Source organism: Peromyscus leucopus, chromosome 2, assembly GCF_004664715.2.
Source record: "Peromyscus leucopus breed LL Stock chromosome 2, UCI_PerLeu_2.1, whole genome shotgun sequence".
In the NCBI taxonomy this organism is placed as follows: domain Eukaryota; kingdom Metazoa; phylum Chordata; class Mammalia; order Rodentia; family Cricetidae; genus Peromyscus; species Peromyscus leucopus.
Genome location: NC_051064.1, coordinates 6,040,809 through 6,060,323, shown reverse-complemented (window position 1 = coordinate 6,060,323; position 19,515 = coordinate 6,040,809). Strand labels below are relative to the sequence as shown.

The window sequence follows — 19,515 nt, the reverse complement described above, 5'->3', positions numbered from 1 at the left end:
TTATGCGCCCCTCCACTGTCCTTAAGCCGCCTGTCCACAGACATATGTATACACTTGGCCGCCTCTCTCCAAGTCATCTCTCAAACCAGCCAAGCTACCCTCTTGAATCTGGATGAGAGCACCTTCACTGCCCTTCGCTATTCTTTGTGGCACCCGCTGAAACAATTGACTCCTTTCTGGGAGGGACTAGCTACTCTAAGACTTGATTCAAGACACACCCATAAATTACAATGCCCCAACTGTTTGCTCTTTCTAGATTCCTGAACAGGATATTTACAAATGAAAAGTTCACTAGAAACCATAAGATCTGAATGTGGCTTGAGGGAGAGAACGCCTGGGGTGGTGGTGTCTGAAATGGGGCTGGGGGAAAGTGTGTAGTTGCACACCTCCTTTTTAATACTGTAGGGACTTCCACTTTCACTGTGGTGACCTTATCAAAGCTTCGGGAAGGGAAAGGAAGTGCTGGTTGGAAAGGCATTTCAGAAAGAACAATGGACAGGGCTTGTGGACAGGAGAGTTTAAACCACACCACATTTGCGTGTGATTACCTCAAATAAGCATTTTCTGGAAGGTAATCAGTTTCCGGTAGGGCAGAGTTCATTTTTGAATCCTTTCCCTCATCCCTATTCAGTGGTTGGAAGGAACCCTAGTAAGCATTTAATGAGCTCCTTCATGTGTCTAGCTAGCCACGTGATGTTCAACCCCCAACAATAATGGGTGGATCATGCCGACACCTTTTACCCAAAAGCTGATTAATAAGCTCCTCCCAGCCCTAGCCAAAACAGTAGAATTTAGGGCCATGATTTGGACGCAAAATACCTGGTTCACTATAGCCTAATGCCAAACAACACCGGAAAGTCCCCAGAAAGTGGCAGTTCTTCATTACATGGCAAGCTGGCCATGTATGTTAGGTCTTACGTCATATAAAAATTTTGGAATAATGATATTGACCCCTTGGTTTGTTGCTCCTTCAAGACTCGGACAATGCCAGTAGACCAAACCAAGAGAACCGAAGGCTTTTGGAATTTGGCCGACATCACCAGGTTAAGGTCCTCAGGTGGAAACTGGAAAAACAAAACAAAACAAAACAAAAAAAACAAAAAAAACCACATAACGTCGAAGGGCCGGACTAGCGCAGAGCAGAGACCATTAGGCAAGGCCTACAGCCCGGGTGCTCAAAGGAGCCTGGTAGAGGCTTCTGAAAATGTTGCAGAAATTTCAATGACTGAGGACTCCGGTTGGAAACTGACCCCAAACCTCGGATCGGCACACCTTGCCGGACTCCACTTAAGCTCCAGTGTGGTCACCACTCTCAGGCGATCCCTTAACCGAACACCTTCTTCCTGGCTGAGCCTCCGCTCTCCCCAGCAGAGGGAGTCGCGGGCCCCAGGGGCCACGGTGGCCTCCGTGTCCCGGCCAACTGCTAGGAAGCCGGCAGATTTTTCAGAGAGCGTGGGTCGGGGAAATAAATCCAGTCCGGGTTTTGTCTGAACGGGGGACCGGGAAGGCAGTGAGGACTGGGGAAGAGGAGGGGGGGGAGCGGCAGTGAAGACACCACACAAACAGCTCGCGCCCAGGACACCTCGGTAGGCCCTGAGCGCGCGGGCGCAGGGCCCGGAGAAGGCGCGCGCCGGCCGCATGGAGCGCAGCGCGGCCCGCGCTTCCCGGGCGGCGCAGGCGGAGGCAGCGGCGCGCTCGCTCACACCCACCCCCGCCCGCGGCCGGCGCGCCGCCCCACCGTAGCCGCCGGCGTCCCCGCGGGCCGGGCCAGCGAAGGCGGCGCCCGCGCGTCTTGCAGCCAGCGGCCGCGGCCAGCCCCGGAGGCGGCCCCGCAGCCCCGCGTCTCTGGGCCCAGCAGTAGCAGCAGCCGCCGCCGCCGCCGCCGCCGCCGCGAGGAGCCCGGCGCCCCGGGCCCGCAGCCCGGCGCAGGCAGGCAGGCAGGCATGCAGGCGAGGCGCCTGGCCAAGCGCCCCAGCCTGGGCAGCCGCCGCGGGGGCGCTGCGCCCGCTCCCGCCCCGAGGCCGCCGCGCTGGGGCTCCCGCCCCCCGGCCCCAGCCCGGCCGCCGCACCGGGAAGCTGGAGGCCGCCGCTCCCGCCGCCGCGCGGGACCGGTCCCCCGCGCGCCGCCGCCGCCTCGTCGCCGGTCCTGCTGCTGCTGGGCGAGGAGGACGAGGACGAGGAGGGCGCGGGCCGGAGGCGCAGGGCGCGCGGGCGGGTGGCGGAGAAGCCCCGAGGGGGCGCGGAGGAGGAGGACGACGAGGAGGAAGAGGACGAAGAGGTGGTCGTCGAGGTGGTGGACGGCGACGAGGACGACGAGGACGCCGAGGAGCGCTTCGTGCCCCTCGGACCCGGCCGTGCGCTTCCCAAGGGCCCGGCCCGGGGAGCCATGAAGGTGCGTACCGGGGGGCGCAGCGGGCTCCGCGGGGCGGCCGGGCGCCAGGGAGGCCGAGCGGAGCGGCGCGGCCCGGGAGGGGTGTGTCAGGCGGCCGTGGGCAGCGCGCGGAACTGCGGCTCGGCGGCGCCCTGGCGGCCGGCCTGGCGCTGCTCGGAGGCCGGCTCGGATCGTGGTCCCGCGTGCCTGTGGGAGACGGAACGCTTCTCCCGGGCTGGGTGGGGAACTTGGGAGCGGGACGAGGTAGGGGCGCCTTGCGCCCGATCGACGCGGCATTGACATTTTATTCCGCCTTGGGGACGCAGGAAGTGTTCCCTTGTTCAAGCTTCTGGAAACTAGCAAGCAACCTGCAACACCTCCCTCCACCTGAGAACAGTTGTTGATCGCTTTCCATCACCGGCGCTTGGGAAGGAACCGTGAGCCTGTGCAGCAGTAACCAAGACCTTGGTTTCCGCGTGCTGTTTGCTCGTGTCCCCCCCACCCCCCTCCCCGCGCTTTTCCTCGCTCTCCTTAAACTGGGCATCCTAAGCATTTGGTGTCCCCCCCCACCCCCCGTCCTGAAGATTACAAACGAGGAAAGAGGAAAGCGAGTAAGGTGGTGGTAGTAGAGGTGGTGGGGTGACGTTTGAAACGATGTGACTTTCGGCTAATTCTGGCCAAGTCCCCATCCGCGCTAAAGCACCGAGCGATCTTTCCGTTTTTGTATCTTCAGGAGATAAAGGGTTTATTATTACACAACTGACTGGCTGAGCTTCCAAGCACGCTATTGGACAAAGCAAACTGCGTTGAGGTTCATGCACCGTGTATGTTGCTAAGAAGTTTTGAGGGCAGCAAGTGGCAAGCGAGGGAGGGAGAGTTGTTTCTCTCCAGGGGTCCTTAAGACAGCAGAATAGCCCAAAATTCTTGGGAGTTTTCAGAAGAAAATACATAATAAACAAATGAACTTGATAGAGATTGTTTTTTTTTTAATCTCCCTGTGTCCGCTCTTAAAAGTGGCTGGAAGCTTGAAACTGTATTTACACTACAAGAAAAGTTAAACCGCAGTTAGGCTAGCCCCGCAGCAGACGTGGGAATGTGTTTCTTTCCTAGACCACCCTGAAGTACGACTGACTGGCTCCCGGTGTGGAAGACTGGAGCCAATGGTCATTTGGGTGATTGTTTTTGACAGCTGCTGGGTGGAATCCGGAGTGCCCACACTCATTACTCGGCCTGCTGAAAAGCTTGCTTTGTGTGGCGACAGCCTGTAGCTGGCTTTGAATTAAGTTCCATAGCATCAGTGACACCGGATAAGACAGGCTCCTTAGCAGTTTTGTTCAGACACACTCAAAATGTGTCTGGGGGTTTGAACAGTGATTATACAAATTGAGATAGAAAAATTAATAATAAGTTATGCTCTGTGATCCAAGCAGGCCCCATGTAGGAAAGAAGTCTGTTCTTTAAACTCAGAGTATCTAGGGTGTGATCGTTAGCATTAGCAGAAAAGATTTTTCACATCTCCAAATAAATTCAAATTCTTTCAAATTTCTAACACATTGCTTTGCTCACAACTTTTATAGCACATTGCTCACAACTTCTGAGAAGTTGCATGTTGAATACGCTGTGGTATAATTCACCCTCGTTTCTCATTACTTTAGCACTAGCCTGATACTGCATCCGAAGAGATTTTTTTTTAAATGGAACATAACAAATAAATTTGCATTTCTGTATATCCCTGTGTTCATTTGTTTGACAAATATTTACTGAGCACCTACTTGGTGCCAGGTGCTACTCTAGAACACGGCAGGGTATGACTTTATCATGCTGCACATAACGCGCTGCACCCTAGCAGCTGCTAACAAGTGTGTAGTCACAGCACCCGGGACTGTGATTTGGGCGGTAGCTACTCAGCTTTCCCTGAGTCTGTCCTCCAGCCCTCCTGAGCAGAGCCAATGACCGTGCCTGAGCCACTTCAAGCAGAGAGCTGGGACTTGGGACTTCATTCAGCCAAGGGCCTGAATCAACAACCAGTTTCCCCTCTTAGCAAGTGACAGAAGTGAGGCTGCCTTCTTTCTTAGGATGGGGGGAGTCCGGCAGATTATTAGTGAGCAGATGCTTCTGACCTTCACCTTAAAAACTGTTGACATTATTAGTGTGTGTGTGTGTGTGTGTGTGTGTGTGTGTGTAGTGTGCGCCTGCCATGGCACACTTAGGAAGTCGGAGGACAACTTTGCATGGAGTCTTTCCTTCCCTCTCACCTTTCTGCTTTCCAGAGCTCAAATTCGGTTGTCATGCTTGCATGGCAAGTGTCCCCACCCTCTGGAACATCTCAGCTGGTCCTATGGATGACCTGCTGGAAAATACCTCCAAGAATTCTGTTTCCTCCTTCCTGCTTCTGAGCCATGTTTGTCGGATTTAGGAGTCCTGACAGAAACTGTCATGGAGCTGCTGGGTGGGAAATTTACCATTGGAGATGTAACTCAGTGAGAGTACCAGAGTGTGGAGGGTAGCCAGTGGTGGAGATGGCAGCCAAGTCAGTCTGAATCTGCCTGGTTCTCCTGCCCACTGCAGCTTCCTTACAGATGCAGTCCACCCACTGCAGGAATTGATCTTGCTGAGATGCAGGACTCAGGAAACAGAGGCAGGGGAGTGGGGGGGATGGGAAAATAAAGCTGGGCTTGTCTGGCAGCCTTGGGTAACGCTGGGTGTGTGCATGTGTGTGGCACTATTTTAGATTCTAGGAAGAAAAGAAAAAGCTTTTAAGGGGCAACCTTCTTGGGAGGGGACATTTGATCTTCTAGCAGAGACACTTTGCACAGGATATTCCTAAGATCCGAGACCGGGGAGTAGCAGTTGTAACTCTTGAGGTGAGAAGCAGCTCGTGGCTGTGGCTGGAACTTGGTAGGAAGGAGATATGTCTCAGAGGCAGGCCTGGGCCAGTAAAGGAAAAGGCAGGCCCTTTAAAGATAGAGTGTGAAGTCTCTGGAAGGTTTTCATCAGGAAGAGCTTGCCAGGTGGTTGGTATTTTTCAAAGCTCGTGCTGTGGGGGAGAATAGAGACCCGCAGTGGGTGCTGGGAGAGCAGTGAGGTGCTGTAGCCCATACAGTCCTGGGAGATGTGAGCGCTGCTTGGCATTAGCAGCCGGCAGGAGTGGAGGTAAGACAGTGGACCAATTCAGGGGCCATTGCGAAGCTCAACTTGCCAGAATGTTTGGTGGCCTGGATGAAGGAAGTGAAGGAAGAGAGGAATTCCGAATGAACTCCTGGCACAGAGGATGGCTAAATAAGCCGTATGCTGAGATGGGGGGAAACTGCAGGGCTCAGTGCTCTGTTAGAACATATTAACAGTGAGGTGATGGGAGACTTTTAAGTGGAGGCAGCAGTCAGCCTGGTGGGTTTAGGATGTGAGTCTGAGGGGGAGGTCTGGGCTAGAAGGGGGAATTTGAAAATCGCCAGCATCGATGCCAGAGGCCATATATATCTCCTAGAGCAGCCCCTTGGGCCAGGCTATGGACGCAGCACCACGTCAGTGGGTTCTAGGAGAAGCTGCTGAAGATAGTTCAAGCAGCATCAGATGTGTAGAAAACATAAAGTTAAGAAACCACGTGAAGAAATAGCTCCAAAAACCAAAGGACAATGAACAGAGATGAATACGTATAGGATGTTGAATAAATACAAAGAGACATTCATTTGTGCTAGATAAAAGGAAACAGTGCTTTTTTTTTTTTTTTTTTTTTTTTTTTTTTTTTTTTTTTTTTTTTTTAAAGGTTCATTTTTACCTTATGTGTACAGATGCTTTCCCGGTGTGTATATGTGTGTACCGTGTGTGTGCAGTGCCATGGAGCCCAGAAGAGGATGTCATCCCCCTGAACTGCAGTTAGATGGTTGTGAGTCATCGTGTGGGTGCTGGGAATTGAACTCAGGATTTCTGAAAGAGTGCTCTTAACCACTGAGCCATCCCTCCAGCACCACGACCCACCCCACCCCACCCCACCTCACCCCACCCCACCCCACCCCACCGTTATTCCTGACAGAAGTTTGTGTTGTAAGTCAAGTGGACTGAGCCATCCTCGAAGGCAAGGTGAGGTGGTTCGGGTATGTGTATAGAGCTGGTTGACAAGATTCGTTCAGGAGTAAGAAAGGTCTACTTTGTTTTTTACGGGTGAGATGAAGTGAGCTCTGGACTAGGGATGAGTGTGAGACTTTTCTGAAAGAGGTCACACCTCTTAGTTTTCTATTGCTTTGTAACTTTGTAACAAATTACCACACTTTCTTTTCCCTCCTCGGATATAGCCAAGTCTTCCATGTGTTAGGAGTCCAGTTTCAGCCTGAACTTTGTTGCTAAGTCTCAAAGGGTTAGATGGGTTGATTTCTCTTCTGGAGTTTGGCCAAGGAAGAATTCATTCTAGGTTCAGAATAAATGGGCAGAATTCATTTCCCTGAACCTGAAAGGCGAGGGCCCCCGCCCCGGCTTCTTGCTGACTGCACCTGAGTGCTCCATCTCTCCTGGAGCTCATTTTTCCAGTCCTACAGTTGTTCCTCATGTAGGCCTCCTCAGCATGGCTCTTGTTTCATCAAACAAGCAAGGAGCATCTTGGGGCCACGGTAGGGTTCTCTTCCATAGGCAGCAGTAAACCCATTGTCTTTTGCTGTGTTATCTTGGTTGGAAACAAGTTTACAGGTTCTGCCCAGTCTAAAAGGCAGAGATATTATACAAGGGCCCAAGTAAGTGGAGATGGGAGGATCATTGGGCATCATCCCTGGGAAGTACGAAAGGAATGTGGCGGGTGTGGGGTGGGGGCGGGGGGGGGGAGGTGTCACTAATCACTGCATTGGGCAAGTCCCTGGAAAGCTATAGAGCACGACCTGGAACCCAGGTGGAAGAGGGCTGCCCTTTGAACTCGCCTTCTGATCAATTGGAAAAGGTAGGGAAGGTGGAGGATTCCAGCTGAGGTACATTTTTTATATAGACGATGGTCAGGTGACTAGTGGATGCGGATCGCCTCTGTTCTCTCGAGCAGCAGAAGAGCAAGAGCAGATGAGAGCCATTTGAGGGTGAGTTAAGAGCTGGAGGCGTGAAATGATGTATGGGAGAGCAGGAAAGCCAGCCTGCTAGGGAGATGAAGTGGAGTTGCCAGACCGTATAGAGAGCCCATCTGGGGTTTGTGGTTCTGTGTTTATAGAGCAAGAAGCCTGCCTGGGCGTGCGGTTTCCCCAACTCCATGCTCTTGTCTCCCGCACAGAATGATAATCATAAAAAGTAACCCCAACTAACACATATCGAGTGATTCGAGTGGCCAGTGCAATTGTTTCAACCTTCGCTGGGCACCCATAGCTAGCCAGGACGTGTGCAGTGGGGCCGCTGGGACTGTTAGTTTTACAGAAGGGACAGACAAGTAAGATGCACGGCTCTTCAGTGACAGGCCACGTGCTGGTGCTGGAGTCCTGGGCAGGCTTCCTGTTGAGCTGCCCCCGCGGGAAAGGCAAAGTTGGGTTAAGCAGGAGGTGGGCAGTGGGAAGAAGAGAAGGATTGGTCTTTGCTGGTGCTGCTGAGCCCTAAGGGACCAGGGAATACAGAATAATAAGGGCGAGGAGGGGGAGGGTAAAAAGTTGTGGAAGAAACAGAGGTTAGATCAATAAAGCCCTGACAATTAGGTTTCAAAAGAGTATTAAGAGTGTTCACTGCATCCTTTTGAGACAGGAATTATCCTAAATATTTCATCTGAAGGAGGACTTCCTGAGAATGTAAAACTTGAAAATTAGTGGGGCCTCCATTCTCCACTGAGGATACCAGCTTAGGCAATATCCCACTTCAAGATAAATGGTTGCAGACAGAGGCGTAGCCAGGGCTCTTAATCATACCTTGTTCCCTGTGGTCTGTCTGGGTCTTGTGTTTCTAGGTTTGTACCACCATATTTAAATAATTAAAAATGCACATATGTAGTAAATTAGCAAGAAGTTTTATTTATTTAAAATTTACTCTGTGTGTGGTGGTGGTGGTGGTGGTGGTGGTGTGTGTGTGTGTATGTATGTATGTGTGTGCGTGTGTAGGTGCACATGCTATTGTGTGCATGTGTGGAAGTCAGAGGACAACTTTGGGGAGTTGGTTCTCTTTCCACTTTGTTGAGGTTTCTTGTTGTCTGTGTTACACTGTACTCTGGGGTAGCTGACCTGTTAGCTTCTGGGAGATCCTCTGGGGTTTCTGCTTCTGGGCTTTGGTTTTGCAGTAAGCATGTGATACCTACAGATGCTTACCAGCACATCCACCATTTTTTAAAACCTGCCTCCTGGGTGTCAGACTCAGGCCCTCAGACTTCTGCCCAGGAGCTTTGATCCACTGGACATTCTCACCATCCAGTATGTGTTCTTGAAAGAGACTGTACAGAATGCACTGTAAGGAAGCGGTGGACTCCTCCAGCTAGAATGGCCAAGAGTAGCAGTTTTGTTTGATGCTTCCTCTCATGGGGTCCAGGAGGAGGAGTGGGTTGCTATGGGGAGTAGTGTGAGTGATTCTCTGTTTTGATTGACAGGCTTGAGGTATATAAGTCTTTCTTGTGTGTACTTTCTTTCCCACATGCACGTACTTTTAATCATATATGCACCCAGGCATAAAGTGGGAAAATAGGTATTGACCCCCTAAAAATTAACTTAGGGGGCATAGTTTGCCTTGCAATTTCGAACTGGTTCAGGCTGGACTGGCCCTCTGCCTGGAGTTCCCAGTCACAAACTAGGACATTTTTAAATGGAAACTAAACACAAAAGGAGAATTACCAAGGCGTTGCTAAAGGAAGGGAGACTATTGCGTTGTTGGGAGCAGAAATGAGTGTGTAGATGCAGCTCAGTGCAGGTAGCAGTCCCAGGCTGCTGAATGTATTGCTAGGGTAGGTGTGTATGGATATAGTTCCAGGGAAGAGGAGTTCTGGGTTGCTAAGCTTTTCATGCACTGGGCTGTCCCAGTCTGAAACCTTCTAATGTGCAGCTGTGGACCACATACCCATTTTTTGCTGATGGTTGAGAAAGTAAACAAATTAATGCTACTAAGTATCTGAGATGTACTACTTCATTACTGTAGTCCCCTCCCTCAGTTAGTCATTACTTTAAACAAGAAGAGAAACTTTGTATTACAATGTTTTCAATTTCCCATTGGTAAGATACCCACTCCCCTCCCTCAAGTAACTCTTAATAATCCTCCTGAGAGGGTCTATGCAAAAATAAGTGACACAGCGAACAGTACTTCAACTAGCATTTTCCTAACAGTAAAAGGGCACCGTCAAACAGAGGAAGACTTTAATGAGATCTCCATGGTTGGCAAAGACAGAACAGTGGGGAGCTTGGATCACAAGGCTCAGGACAGTGCTTTTCCGTGCTCTGTAGAGGTTTAACCAAGCAGAACTCAGCAATCCAGAGAGATTGATAATTCACTGATATAAGAAATTTAAGAGGAACCTGGACATGAAAGATTGCTGAAAGTTCACCCAGATTTCCTGTGTTGAAAAACTGAGGCAGGGCTGCTTCTAACCGAGGCACTGTGTGTTAGCAATGCTGTCCTTAGTGCTCCTAGTGTTAATTAGACATAGTCCGTGGCTGCATGCCAGCTCTCCAGGGATGGTTACCACATTTTTCAGCTTATCTCTTGACCATCAGATGACTCCAGGAGCCTCTGGCAGGGACCCCGTGTCCCACACTGCCTTCCTGTGTGTTAACAAGTGCATGTTTTACAAACTGGCGGTGTTGGCTCACGCAGAAGGTATGTGCCAAAGACACCACACAAAGTTGTCATTTACAGACCTGTAGTCTGCTGGAGTTTGAAGGGATACAGAGATTAACTAGTAATCTAATACCCTGCCTTGTCTCTGGAGCTGACAGACCTTGCAAGAAGAAATACCTGTCCAGTTCTGGCTTCTGATACAGTGCCTCACTCTGCCTGCCCCTAGTCACCCCCCTCCTTCTGGGATTGTTCTTGTGCCTAGGAATGATCCTCATTGGATCATTGGCACTGTGGACAGACACATCACGGTTTTCCAAAGTATTCTATCAGTGTTGCTTGTCAGCTTCTAACTTTGAAAAGCGCATTCTCCTATGTTACTGGTGGTGGGGGGCGCTGCCTGGCTTGCCACCGGTATGAAAGGTGGAGTCCTCTCTGTGTGAATCCTGCCTGGGCCTGTCCCTGTCCCCTTCCCTATGAGATTTCCTTTCTTTCTTTCTTTCTTTCTTTCTTTCTTTCTTTCTTTCTTTCTTTCTTTCTTTCTTTCTTTCTTTCTTTCTTCCTTTCTTTAATGTATTTAACTTATTTATTTATATGAATTGGTGTGAAGGTGTCAGATCTTCTGGAACTGGAGTTACAGTTATGAGCTGCCATGTAGGTGCTGGGAATTGAACTCAGGACCTCTGGAAGAGCAGCCAGTGCTCTTAACCTCTGAGCCATTTCTTCAGCCCCCCCCCCCCCCCGTGAGGTTTTCAAAGGACACATATACTTAGGAGAATGGAGGCAAATACAAAGTCACCATGAGCCAACGGCCGTGACCCCTTGTGCCAGAGTGTGCCTGGTAAACTTGCCTAGTTAGTAGCTATGAACTCAAGTCTCCTCTTTTGTGAACACTTGACTATGGTTGCATAGGATGGCCCATACCACAAGATTAACAAAAAGGGGACCTGAACTCCCTTACCTCTTAACGAGAAGGAGCCAAAGTGAGCCGCAGCCCTTGCACATGTCCGAACTTTAAATCAGGGACTGAATTTACTCAGCCCCCCATCTCAGTTGTATGAGCATGTGCCGTGGGCTCTGTGTAACGAGGCAGGAAGAATGCCCGTCCTTCCTGCCCTGCTGTACTTGCAAAATCAGAACTTCAGGTCTGCATGAAGCAGTCTTGTCCCAGTGACATTTTGATGTTTGCCTGAGTCGGGAGATCTTCAGTTGCCCCGTACAGTCTCATCTCAAGATGAATGCATGGCGCTGTCTGGCCTTCAGCAGCATGTCACAAGACTTGTGAACTCTGATGACCAACTTTGTGGCTTGGCCAGATCTCTGTTTCCAAATCAGGATGATTGCCGTGCCTCTGCTGTTCATGGCTTGCTCATTCTTCAGGGAGGTACTTGGTGTACACATGGAAACAGCAATTCATGGCTCCCTCTGCTTCCAGGGAGCCTGCAGTTCAGCATTCCTCCCAGAAGATCTGGAGGGAGGTAAGCAGTCCTCGGTTCTCTTTGTGCCTAATAAGATCATGATTAGTTCTTCCAAGCCAACTGATGAGTCACAACTTGGCATCTAATTTTGATATATACTTTAAAACAATGCAACCAAACAGTTTATGTTAAAGAAAATTATATGGTCTGGCCAGGAGGTAATTCCTAGACTGCATTTGGCAAGCAACCTCAGTTGTTGCTCTTTAGTGGGTAAGAAGGAACAGAGTACAACTCTGAAATATGGGTGGGAGATACCAGTGATCAAATTCACTTCACCGAAGATACTGTTTTGGAAAATCCTGTGTTAGAATTTGTGGGAAAGATAGACTTGGTTGTAAGAGGGCGTGTGCGTGCGCGTGTGTGTGTGTGTGTGCATGCGCGTGCATGTGTGTGTGCATGCGCGTGCATGTGTGTGTGTGTGTGTGTGCATGCTTACATCTCTGTGTGGAGGACAGTGGTCAGTGTTAGGTGCATCATTGCCATTTAATTAATTAAAAACTTATTTATTATGGGTTTTTTTTGGGGGGTGCATGTATGTCTATGTGCCACATACAAGGGATGCCCCATGACTGGAGTGACAGATCATTGTGAGCTGCCGTGTAGGTGCTGGGGACCAAATCCAACTTCTCTGTAAGAGCAGCCAGTGCTAACTGCTGAGCCATCTCTCCAGTCCAGCCACTTTGTTTTTTGAAACAAGGTCTCTTACTAAACGTGGAGCTCATTGGTTCAGTTCAACTGGCTGGCCAGTGAGCCCTCAGGATCTCTGCCTCCTCAGCACTGAGGTGTGCACTGCCATGCCTGACTTTTTATGTAGGTACTGGAGATCTGACGCTGACTGAACCCTGTCTGCAGCCTCTACTGTAGAGTTTGGGAGAATCTAGAGCATCGCAGAAATGTACATTGGGATTGGAGTCTGTTGGGCTGTAGGACAGCATAGGTCCGTGAGTGTGAAGAAATGGAACGTGCCTTCTGGGCTTGCCCTGTGAGGGCTTGAGTCCATGTGCTTTCCCAGGAGATTCTCGGGGACATCCTTGCTTCCCTAGTGTCTCTTTCATAGTGGAAGATGTGAGGACAGTGCTATTTCTACTTTAGGGCATACTGAGTAGCCAATCAAAATGAGTGAATGTCAAATGTGACAGCATTTTAAATTTAATCCAGTCTGCCTGCCTGCCTGCCGGACCCCCCCCCCCCCCCCCGGCCCACCCTCTTTCTTTTAAAGGACTGTATGTCCTAAGATTTTATCAGCCAAGTCTTGCAGTCAAGATAGTTACCTGTTGATGGGACCTTCACGGCAGTTTTTTAGTAAGATATGCTACAGGAGCAGGCTTGGGTCCAAGCCGATGACCCTGCGGTACCCCCCCACCTCACGGCTAGTCCTCTATAAATAGGGACACGATGCAGAGCAGGCTCTGACTTCAGGTCTGTCTTTGCAATATGCTGTGTGGTCGATATATTGTGCACCCCCATAAACTTATCTGAGCAGAGAACAAAACAGCTGCTAGATGGACAGAGAGGCCAGAAAATGGTGGCACACACACCTTTATTCCTAGCATTCCGAAGACGGATCTCTGTGAGTTCAAAGCCACACTGGAAACAGCCAGGCATGGCGACACACACCACCTTTAACCCTAGGAAGTGATGGCAGGAAGCAGAAAGGTATATAAGGCGTGAGGACCAGGAACTAGGGCTGGTTAAGCTTTTAGGCTTTTAGCAGCAGTTCAGCTGAGACCCATTCAGATGAGGACACAGAGGTTTCCAGATTGAGGAAATAGCATCAGCTGAGGAATTGGGGAGGCGAGGAAGCTGTGGCTTGTTCTGCTTCTCTGATCTTTCAGTGTTCACCCCAATACCTGGCTTCAGGTTTGATTTTATTTTAAGACTGATTTTATTTTAAGACAATGCTGATTGTGTGACCTTTCTCACTGCATTACTGCTCTGGGCTTCAGTGTGTGGCTGAACATCTGGGGCAACATTAGCCCATCATTAGCAGTGGTTATGGGATGTGGCCCAGAGACCTCCCCAAAGTGGGTGTGAATGGAAGTGCATTTCTTTTTATGGTTTTGGAAATGATCAATTTGTAAATTTTTTTGAATCCCCAGTCCTGCTCCTCGGTGTACTGTGCTCCCCAGGCATTTCAGTGAGCTGCCCCCCAAAATGACTCCTTCATCTGAGCTCCTGGTATGGTAGGTAGTGAGCTTCAATCTTCCCTCCCGGCCCAGAAAGCTGCCAGTCATTTTCCTATACAAAGAGGGCAGAGACAGTCTCTCTTCTGTTTATACCCATAGCTCTTGTACTGCAGCAGTTCAGTGGTCCAGCAGGGCGTGGAATCCCCTCCACCACGGTGAGATGTTGCAGCCTGCAGTGGAAGTATAGGATGTCACTTCTCTCTCCCCTTTGCATGGCTGAGAATCTCTTCCTAGGTTTCTGTGTCTTGGACTTGGTATAGGAGTCTTTCTTCATGGGGAAGTCGGACATTCGCCTGAAGTTTTCCAGTTGCGCTTCCTTTTTCTCCTGTGAGGGAGCTGCCCGGTGAGAAAGGACTCTGAGTGCACCAGCTCTGGAAGATCCAGTTAAAACCAGATAACAGATTTTTTCCAGTAATAAAATATTTCAAAATAACAGTGAATTGTGAGAGTCATAGAATACTGATACGAATATAAAGGAGTCACTGAGCATGTACCAAGGACCATTTTCCATTTCTAAGATGAATACAGGTTGGGTCGTTTGTCTGTTTTACGAATTTTTTTAGACTGCATGCCCCTTCTCCATTTCTAGAGCACTTTTCCTCTGGATAGGCTTTAGGAAATATTGGCTTATAATTCTTTTCTTCAGTGGGAAAGCCAGAAGTGCGTGCCTAATGGCTTGAGATAAAGAATTAAAACTCGGGCCAGGGAGATGGTTCAGCAGGTAAAAATGTGTGCTGTGTAAGTCTGATGGCCTGAGTTCAACTCCTGAGTCCACATTAAAAACAGCTGGCCGGGTCGGTGGTGGTGGTGGTGGTGGTGGTGGTGGTGGTGGTGGTGGCTGCGGTGGTGGCTGCGGCGGTGGCTGTGGCGGCCTACACCTTTAATCCCAGGAGGCAGAGCCAGGTGGATTTCTGTGAATTCAAGGCCAGCTTGGTCTACAGAGTGAGTTCCAGGACAGCCAGGGCTGCACAGAGAAACCCTGTCTTTAAAAACAACAACAACAACAACAACAAAAACACCAAAGGAGGGAAGAAAGCTGACTAGCTGAATGTGTTAGCACACACCTGTAATTCCAGCACCCTATGGCACGGTTGGAGGTAGTCACAGAAAAGTCACTTAGAAGCCTGTGGAACAGTTAGCCTGGGGTATACAGGGGCAGAAGCAAGAGAGACCTGCCTGAAAACAGAGTGGGAGAATGACTTCCAAAAAGTTGTCCTCTGACCTCCACACATTTGCTATGGTGTGTGCCCTATCCCCCAGCATTCATACTTCCTATGCACACTAAATTTATTTTATTCTGGAGATTTGTAAGTCTGGCTCTCCTGGAACTCACCATGTAGACCAGGCTGGCCTTGAACTCACGGAGATCTGTTTGCCTCAGCTTCCCACGTGCTGGGATTAAAGGCGTGCACATCACACCTGGCAGTTTATTTTTAGTGTGAATGTAACATGAGTGTACCTGCAGAGGCTTGAAAAGGGTCTCAGATCCCCTGGAACTGGGTTACAGAAAGTTATAAGCAGCCTGACATGGTTGCTGGGAACTGAACTCAAGTCTTCTGTAAGAGCATTGAGGGCTCCTAACCAATGAACTCCTTCCCTATTAAAAAAACCATTATTATATTATTATTATTATTATTATTATTATTATTATTATTATTATTATTTTGAGGCAGGGTCTCACAAATATATCCCTATCTAGCTAGAAACTCATAGAGATCCACCTGCCTCTGCCTCCTGAATGCTGGGTTTAAAGATGCGTACTCCCACACCCTGCTAAAACAGTATTCTTATGAAAGTAAATTGTTAACGGCACGGTGGCACACACCTATAGACCTAGCTCCTCTGGAAGGCTGAGGGAGAAGGATGGCTTGAACCCAGGAATTAGAGACCAGCCTTGGCTAACAGTAAGGTCCCATCTACAGATACACAAACATTATCATGCAGATTTTACAGGCACAAAGAAAGAAAGAAAGAAAGTGTTCTTAGTGGGCTTGACAGATAGCCAATTCAGTATTGAGTTTCGAAGGTAATTATTTCATCTGGCCCATTTTTATTTTTATAGCTATAAGCCCCATTCTCATGTGAAATGTAGAGAACAGTAATTTTCTTGGCCAGTCGGGTCTAGGAGGTGAGAAAGGGAGGTTTGAGAAGTGTGGTTGTAATAGAATTAAAAATACTGAGGGAGCAAAACAGCAAGAGGCATTTATACCAGGAAGGTATAATTATTAATTTGTCTTCACGTTCCCAAGGAAGAGTGACGGAAATAACCGGCATCAGTGAGAGGACTTCTTCAGTTCACCAAGATACGGGATCGACCCCACTCCGTGGGCACAGCGCAGAGTGCCACGGGACAGACGCTTTTGGATGTGGCTGGACGTGGTGGACGCGTTCCACGTTCAATACATTACAGCATACAGAGGCTCCTCACGGCCAGCCTCATTTGACCCTCTTGATAAATGTAGAGGTCCGTACCGTTTCTCTCGCTTTACGGATGTGGAAAACAAGCCTCAGAGAGAAATGGCAGCGTCTGTGGAAAGAAATACATGTGAGGTAATTTCATATCAAATGACACAGATATTTGTCAAACATTTCAGAAAACAGTTGGGACCAACAGATTTAAAAAATAATTGGAATTGGTACCTAAGCAACAATGGAAATTCAAGGAGAGAGGAGACTTTTTTGGACCAACTCACAAATTAAAACAATGTGAATTGCCATTTTCATAAGTTGTCAAGCTTCATGAGCTTGTGCTGTGTAAGTCAGCTGTGAGCTATTCACTGAACACCGAGCTGCACGTTCTCTATTAGTTTGGGTCGAGATCCAAAGTTTAATTAAGAACATGTTCTTCAAATGCATGTTTTGGACAGTGTTTTCAATTAGTGGATTCATGTTCTTCCAACTCAAAGTGAATCTAACAAAATATTAGAAAACTAATAAAAAAATTGAATGGCAGTCTTAGAACTTACAAAAAAAATGTGAAATGTGTCTGTTTGGAAGAAAAATAGTCTTGTTTCATCATATGTTGCTTGTAGTAAAAACTGTTCCGAGACGGAGCGATAGCTCTGTTGGTAACGAGCTTGCTGTACCATCCCGAGGACCTGAGTTCCATCCTCAGGACCCGGATGAGGAAGCAATGATCTGTGCTAATAATCCCCTGTGGTGGGGCGCAGAGGCAGGCAGATCCTCGAGGCTCGCCGGTCAGCTAACTCTGCCTGATTGGTGAGTACCAGGTCCTAGTAAAAGACCCTCTTTGCCAAAAATTAAAGGGCTGGAGATAGATGGTGAGATGGTTTATTAATTAAGAGCACTTGCTGTTCTTCCAGAGGACCCAAGTTCATTTCAGGAGCCTTTCACATTTTTTTTTTTAAGATTTATTTTTGTTATTATTTTAAGACTGTGTGTGTGCAGGTTCCCAGGGAGGCCTGAAGAGGGCATCAGATTCCCCTGGAGTTGGAGTTACAGTTGGTTGTGATCTGTCTTGTGTGGTTGCTGGCAACTGAATTTTAGTCTTCTACAGGAGAAGCAAGTGTTCTTATGTTCTGAGCCGTCTCTCCAGCCCAAAGATTAACTGTTTTCAATTATGTGCATCTATGTGTGGCTGTGTTCACTTTTGTGCTGGTGTCTATGGAGGCCAGAATGCAATGGTGGATCCTTTGGAACTGAAGTCACAAGCAGTTACGCTCCACCTAATGTAGGTACTGGGAGCTTAAGTCCTGTACCACAGCAGTAAGCACCTGTTGTTGTTTCGAGACAGGGTCATGCTATATAGCTCATCTGTCCTGGAAATCATTTTGTAGACCAGGCTGCCCTTGAACTTAGAGATGGAGACAGTAAAGAATCAACTTTCCCCAGAGGGCTATGGACTGGGAACAAGGGTAGAAAATTCTAGATTTGCTCAGGGTTTTACAGAAGACTTATGTGAATTGTTTATCTAATTATTCTTTATCAATAAATAATTGGGAGTCAGATATCGGGGTGAGAACCTGAAAGATCAGACAGGCAGGGAAGCAACCACCAGTCGCCTCCTACATCTTCCAGTCCTTCCTCCAAAAGGGCCAAGATCTTCTCTCAGCCCTGCCTCACTACTTTCTGTCTTCTGTCTCTCTAGTCCTCCAAACCTCTATGGCTAATTTTGGTTAGCTAATGGCTGGCTCTGTCCTCTGACTCCAAGCAAGCTTTGTCAGAACACAATCAAAATATCACATGACACTTAGGCTATAGTCACCCAGGAGTTAAATATACACACGTGTCTTGCTCTTTTAGCTAAGGGCAGGACAGGAACTTTGTAGGGACGAGCAAGGTCCTCTACTGGTGAAGAGCACCCAGCGTCTCTTTCAGATGCTTTGCCTTGCACAGAATTTCCTGACGAAATGGGCTTCACTGGAGCTGGAGAGGCGGCTTGGTAGTTAAGAGAACGTTCTGCTCATGCAGAAGACTCTGAGTATCCATCCCACAAGTCTGCACCTCTAGTTCAGGGGATCCAGTGCCCTTTTCTGGAATCTGCACACAGTGTGGTCTATGTACAAGCAGGCAAAACACTCCCGAACATAAAATAAAAATACATAAATAAAGTGCTTTTATTTTCTTTCAATACATTAAAAAAGAGCATTCCATGGCACTGGCGCAAACTAGGCCACGTGGTGGTTACCATATCCACTGAGATGTGTAAAAGGCTTGGATAAATCAGAAAACTGGAGTACAAGGGGTAGGATCGGGAGAAGGCTGGAAGGATCAGACACCCACAGCCAGTGCACTTGGCTACAGCTGCCCCATTTTAGCATTTGGCCATGGTCAACAAGTCGTGTGTGCTGAACAAACACACTGGCAGTAAAACCCTCGGTTCTCTACTAGCCACCTGGAAAGGGGCCCTGACACCCAAAGGAAGCTCTCATTGACACTTACACCTGCCACACAGAAGTTTAGAATTAGGTTTTGCTCAAAAAAATTTCCAAGCAGTGTGGGAATAAAGAAATTTCATTCTTAAACTCTTGCTTTGCCCACAGTTAATTGAGATTTTTATATAACCTGGTATGTATGTATGTATAGTGTGTGTGTGTGTGTGTGTGTGTGTGTGTGTGTGTGTGTGTGTGTTAGACGTAGTGTGACCTGATGGAGGGTGGCTATTAGAGGAAAGCAAGCCAGAATCCCACAATTGCAGCTTTTAGTAAGTAATCCATTGTATATGTGTATGTTTAAAAAACAACAACAACAAAAAGCTGGGCACCTCTTTAAAAACATTTACTTATTTTTACATATATATATATATATATATATATATATATATTTTTTTTTTTTTTTTTTTCTGGTGTGGGGAATGAAATAGCAAGGCTTTCACGTGCAGGCCAGAGGACAGCTTGGTGGAACCAGCCCTCTCTTCCACCATTTGAGTTCTGGGGATCGAACTCAGGTTAGCATTGGTTGCAAGCATCCCACTGGCTCCTTGTCACCACTTTTAACCTGTTGGTCACTTTCTTCAGGCTGATTTTTCACCCCTTAGCTGAAAGAGGTGAGTCAAAATCATTGTCTCTGGTGAAAGTGTTCCTGTTGTACAGACCTGGTGTGGCTGGTGACTCATTTCTTAGATTGCTTATGTAGCTAAGAGCATAAGAAAGATTCCTTTCAGATTAACGTACTAAAAAATATAAAATAAAAATGTTAAAAGAAAAGAAAGATATACAACCAACAGCATTTGTATATGCCTGTTGCTGTTGGTGTAATGTAGGAAACACAGTCTAGGTCATAATGGGCCAAGACGGCTTGGGAGTGAACCCTCCAGGCA

General features: G+C 48.3%; 1 protein-coding gene across 1 annotated transcript in view; it reads left to right on the top strand.

Annotated features, from left to right (window-relative positions):
* The first annotated feature begins 1,943 nt into the window (after window positions 1-1,943).
* Znf704 (zinc finger protein 704) overlaps window positions 1,944-19,515 on the top strand; it is a 201,004-nt gene continuing 183,432 nt past the window's right edge. Inside the window, 2 exon segments of the mRNA XM_028887559.2 lie at window positions 1,944-2,010; window positions 2,013-2,392. Coding sequence (XP_028743392.1) covers window positions 1,944-2,010; window positions 2,013-2,392 — 447 coding nt within the window.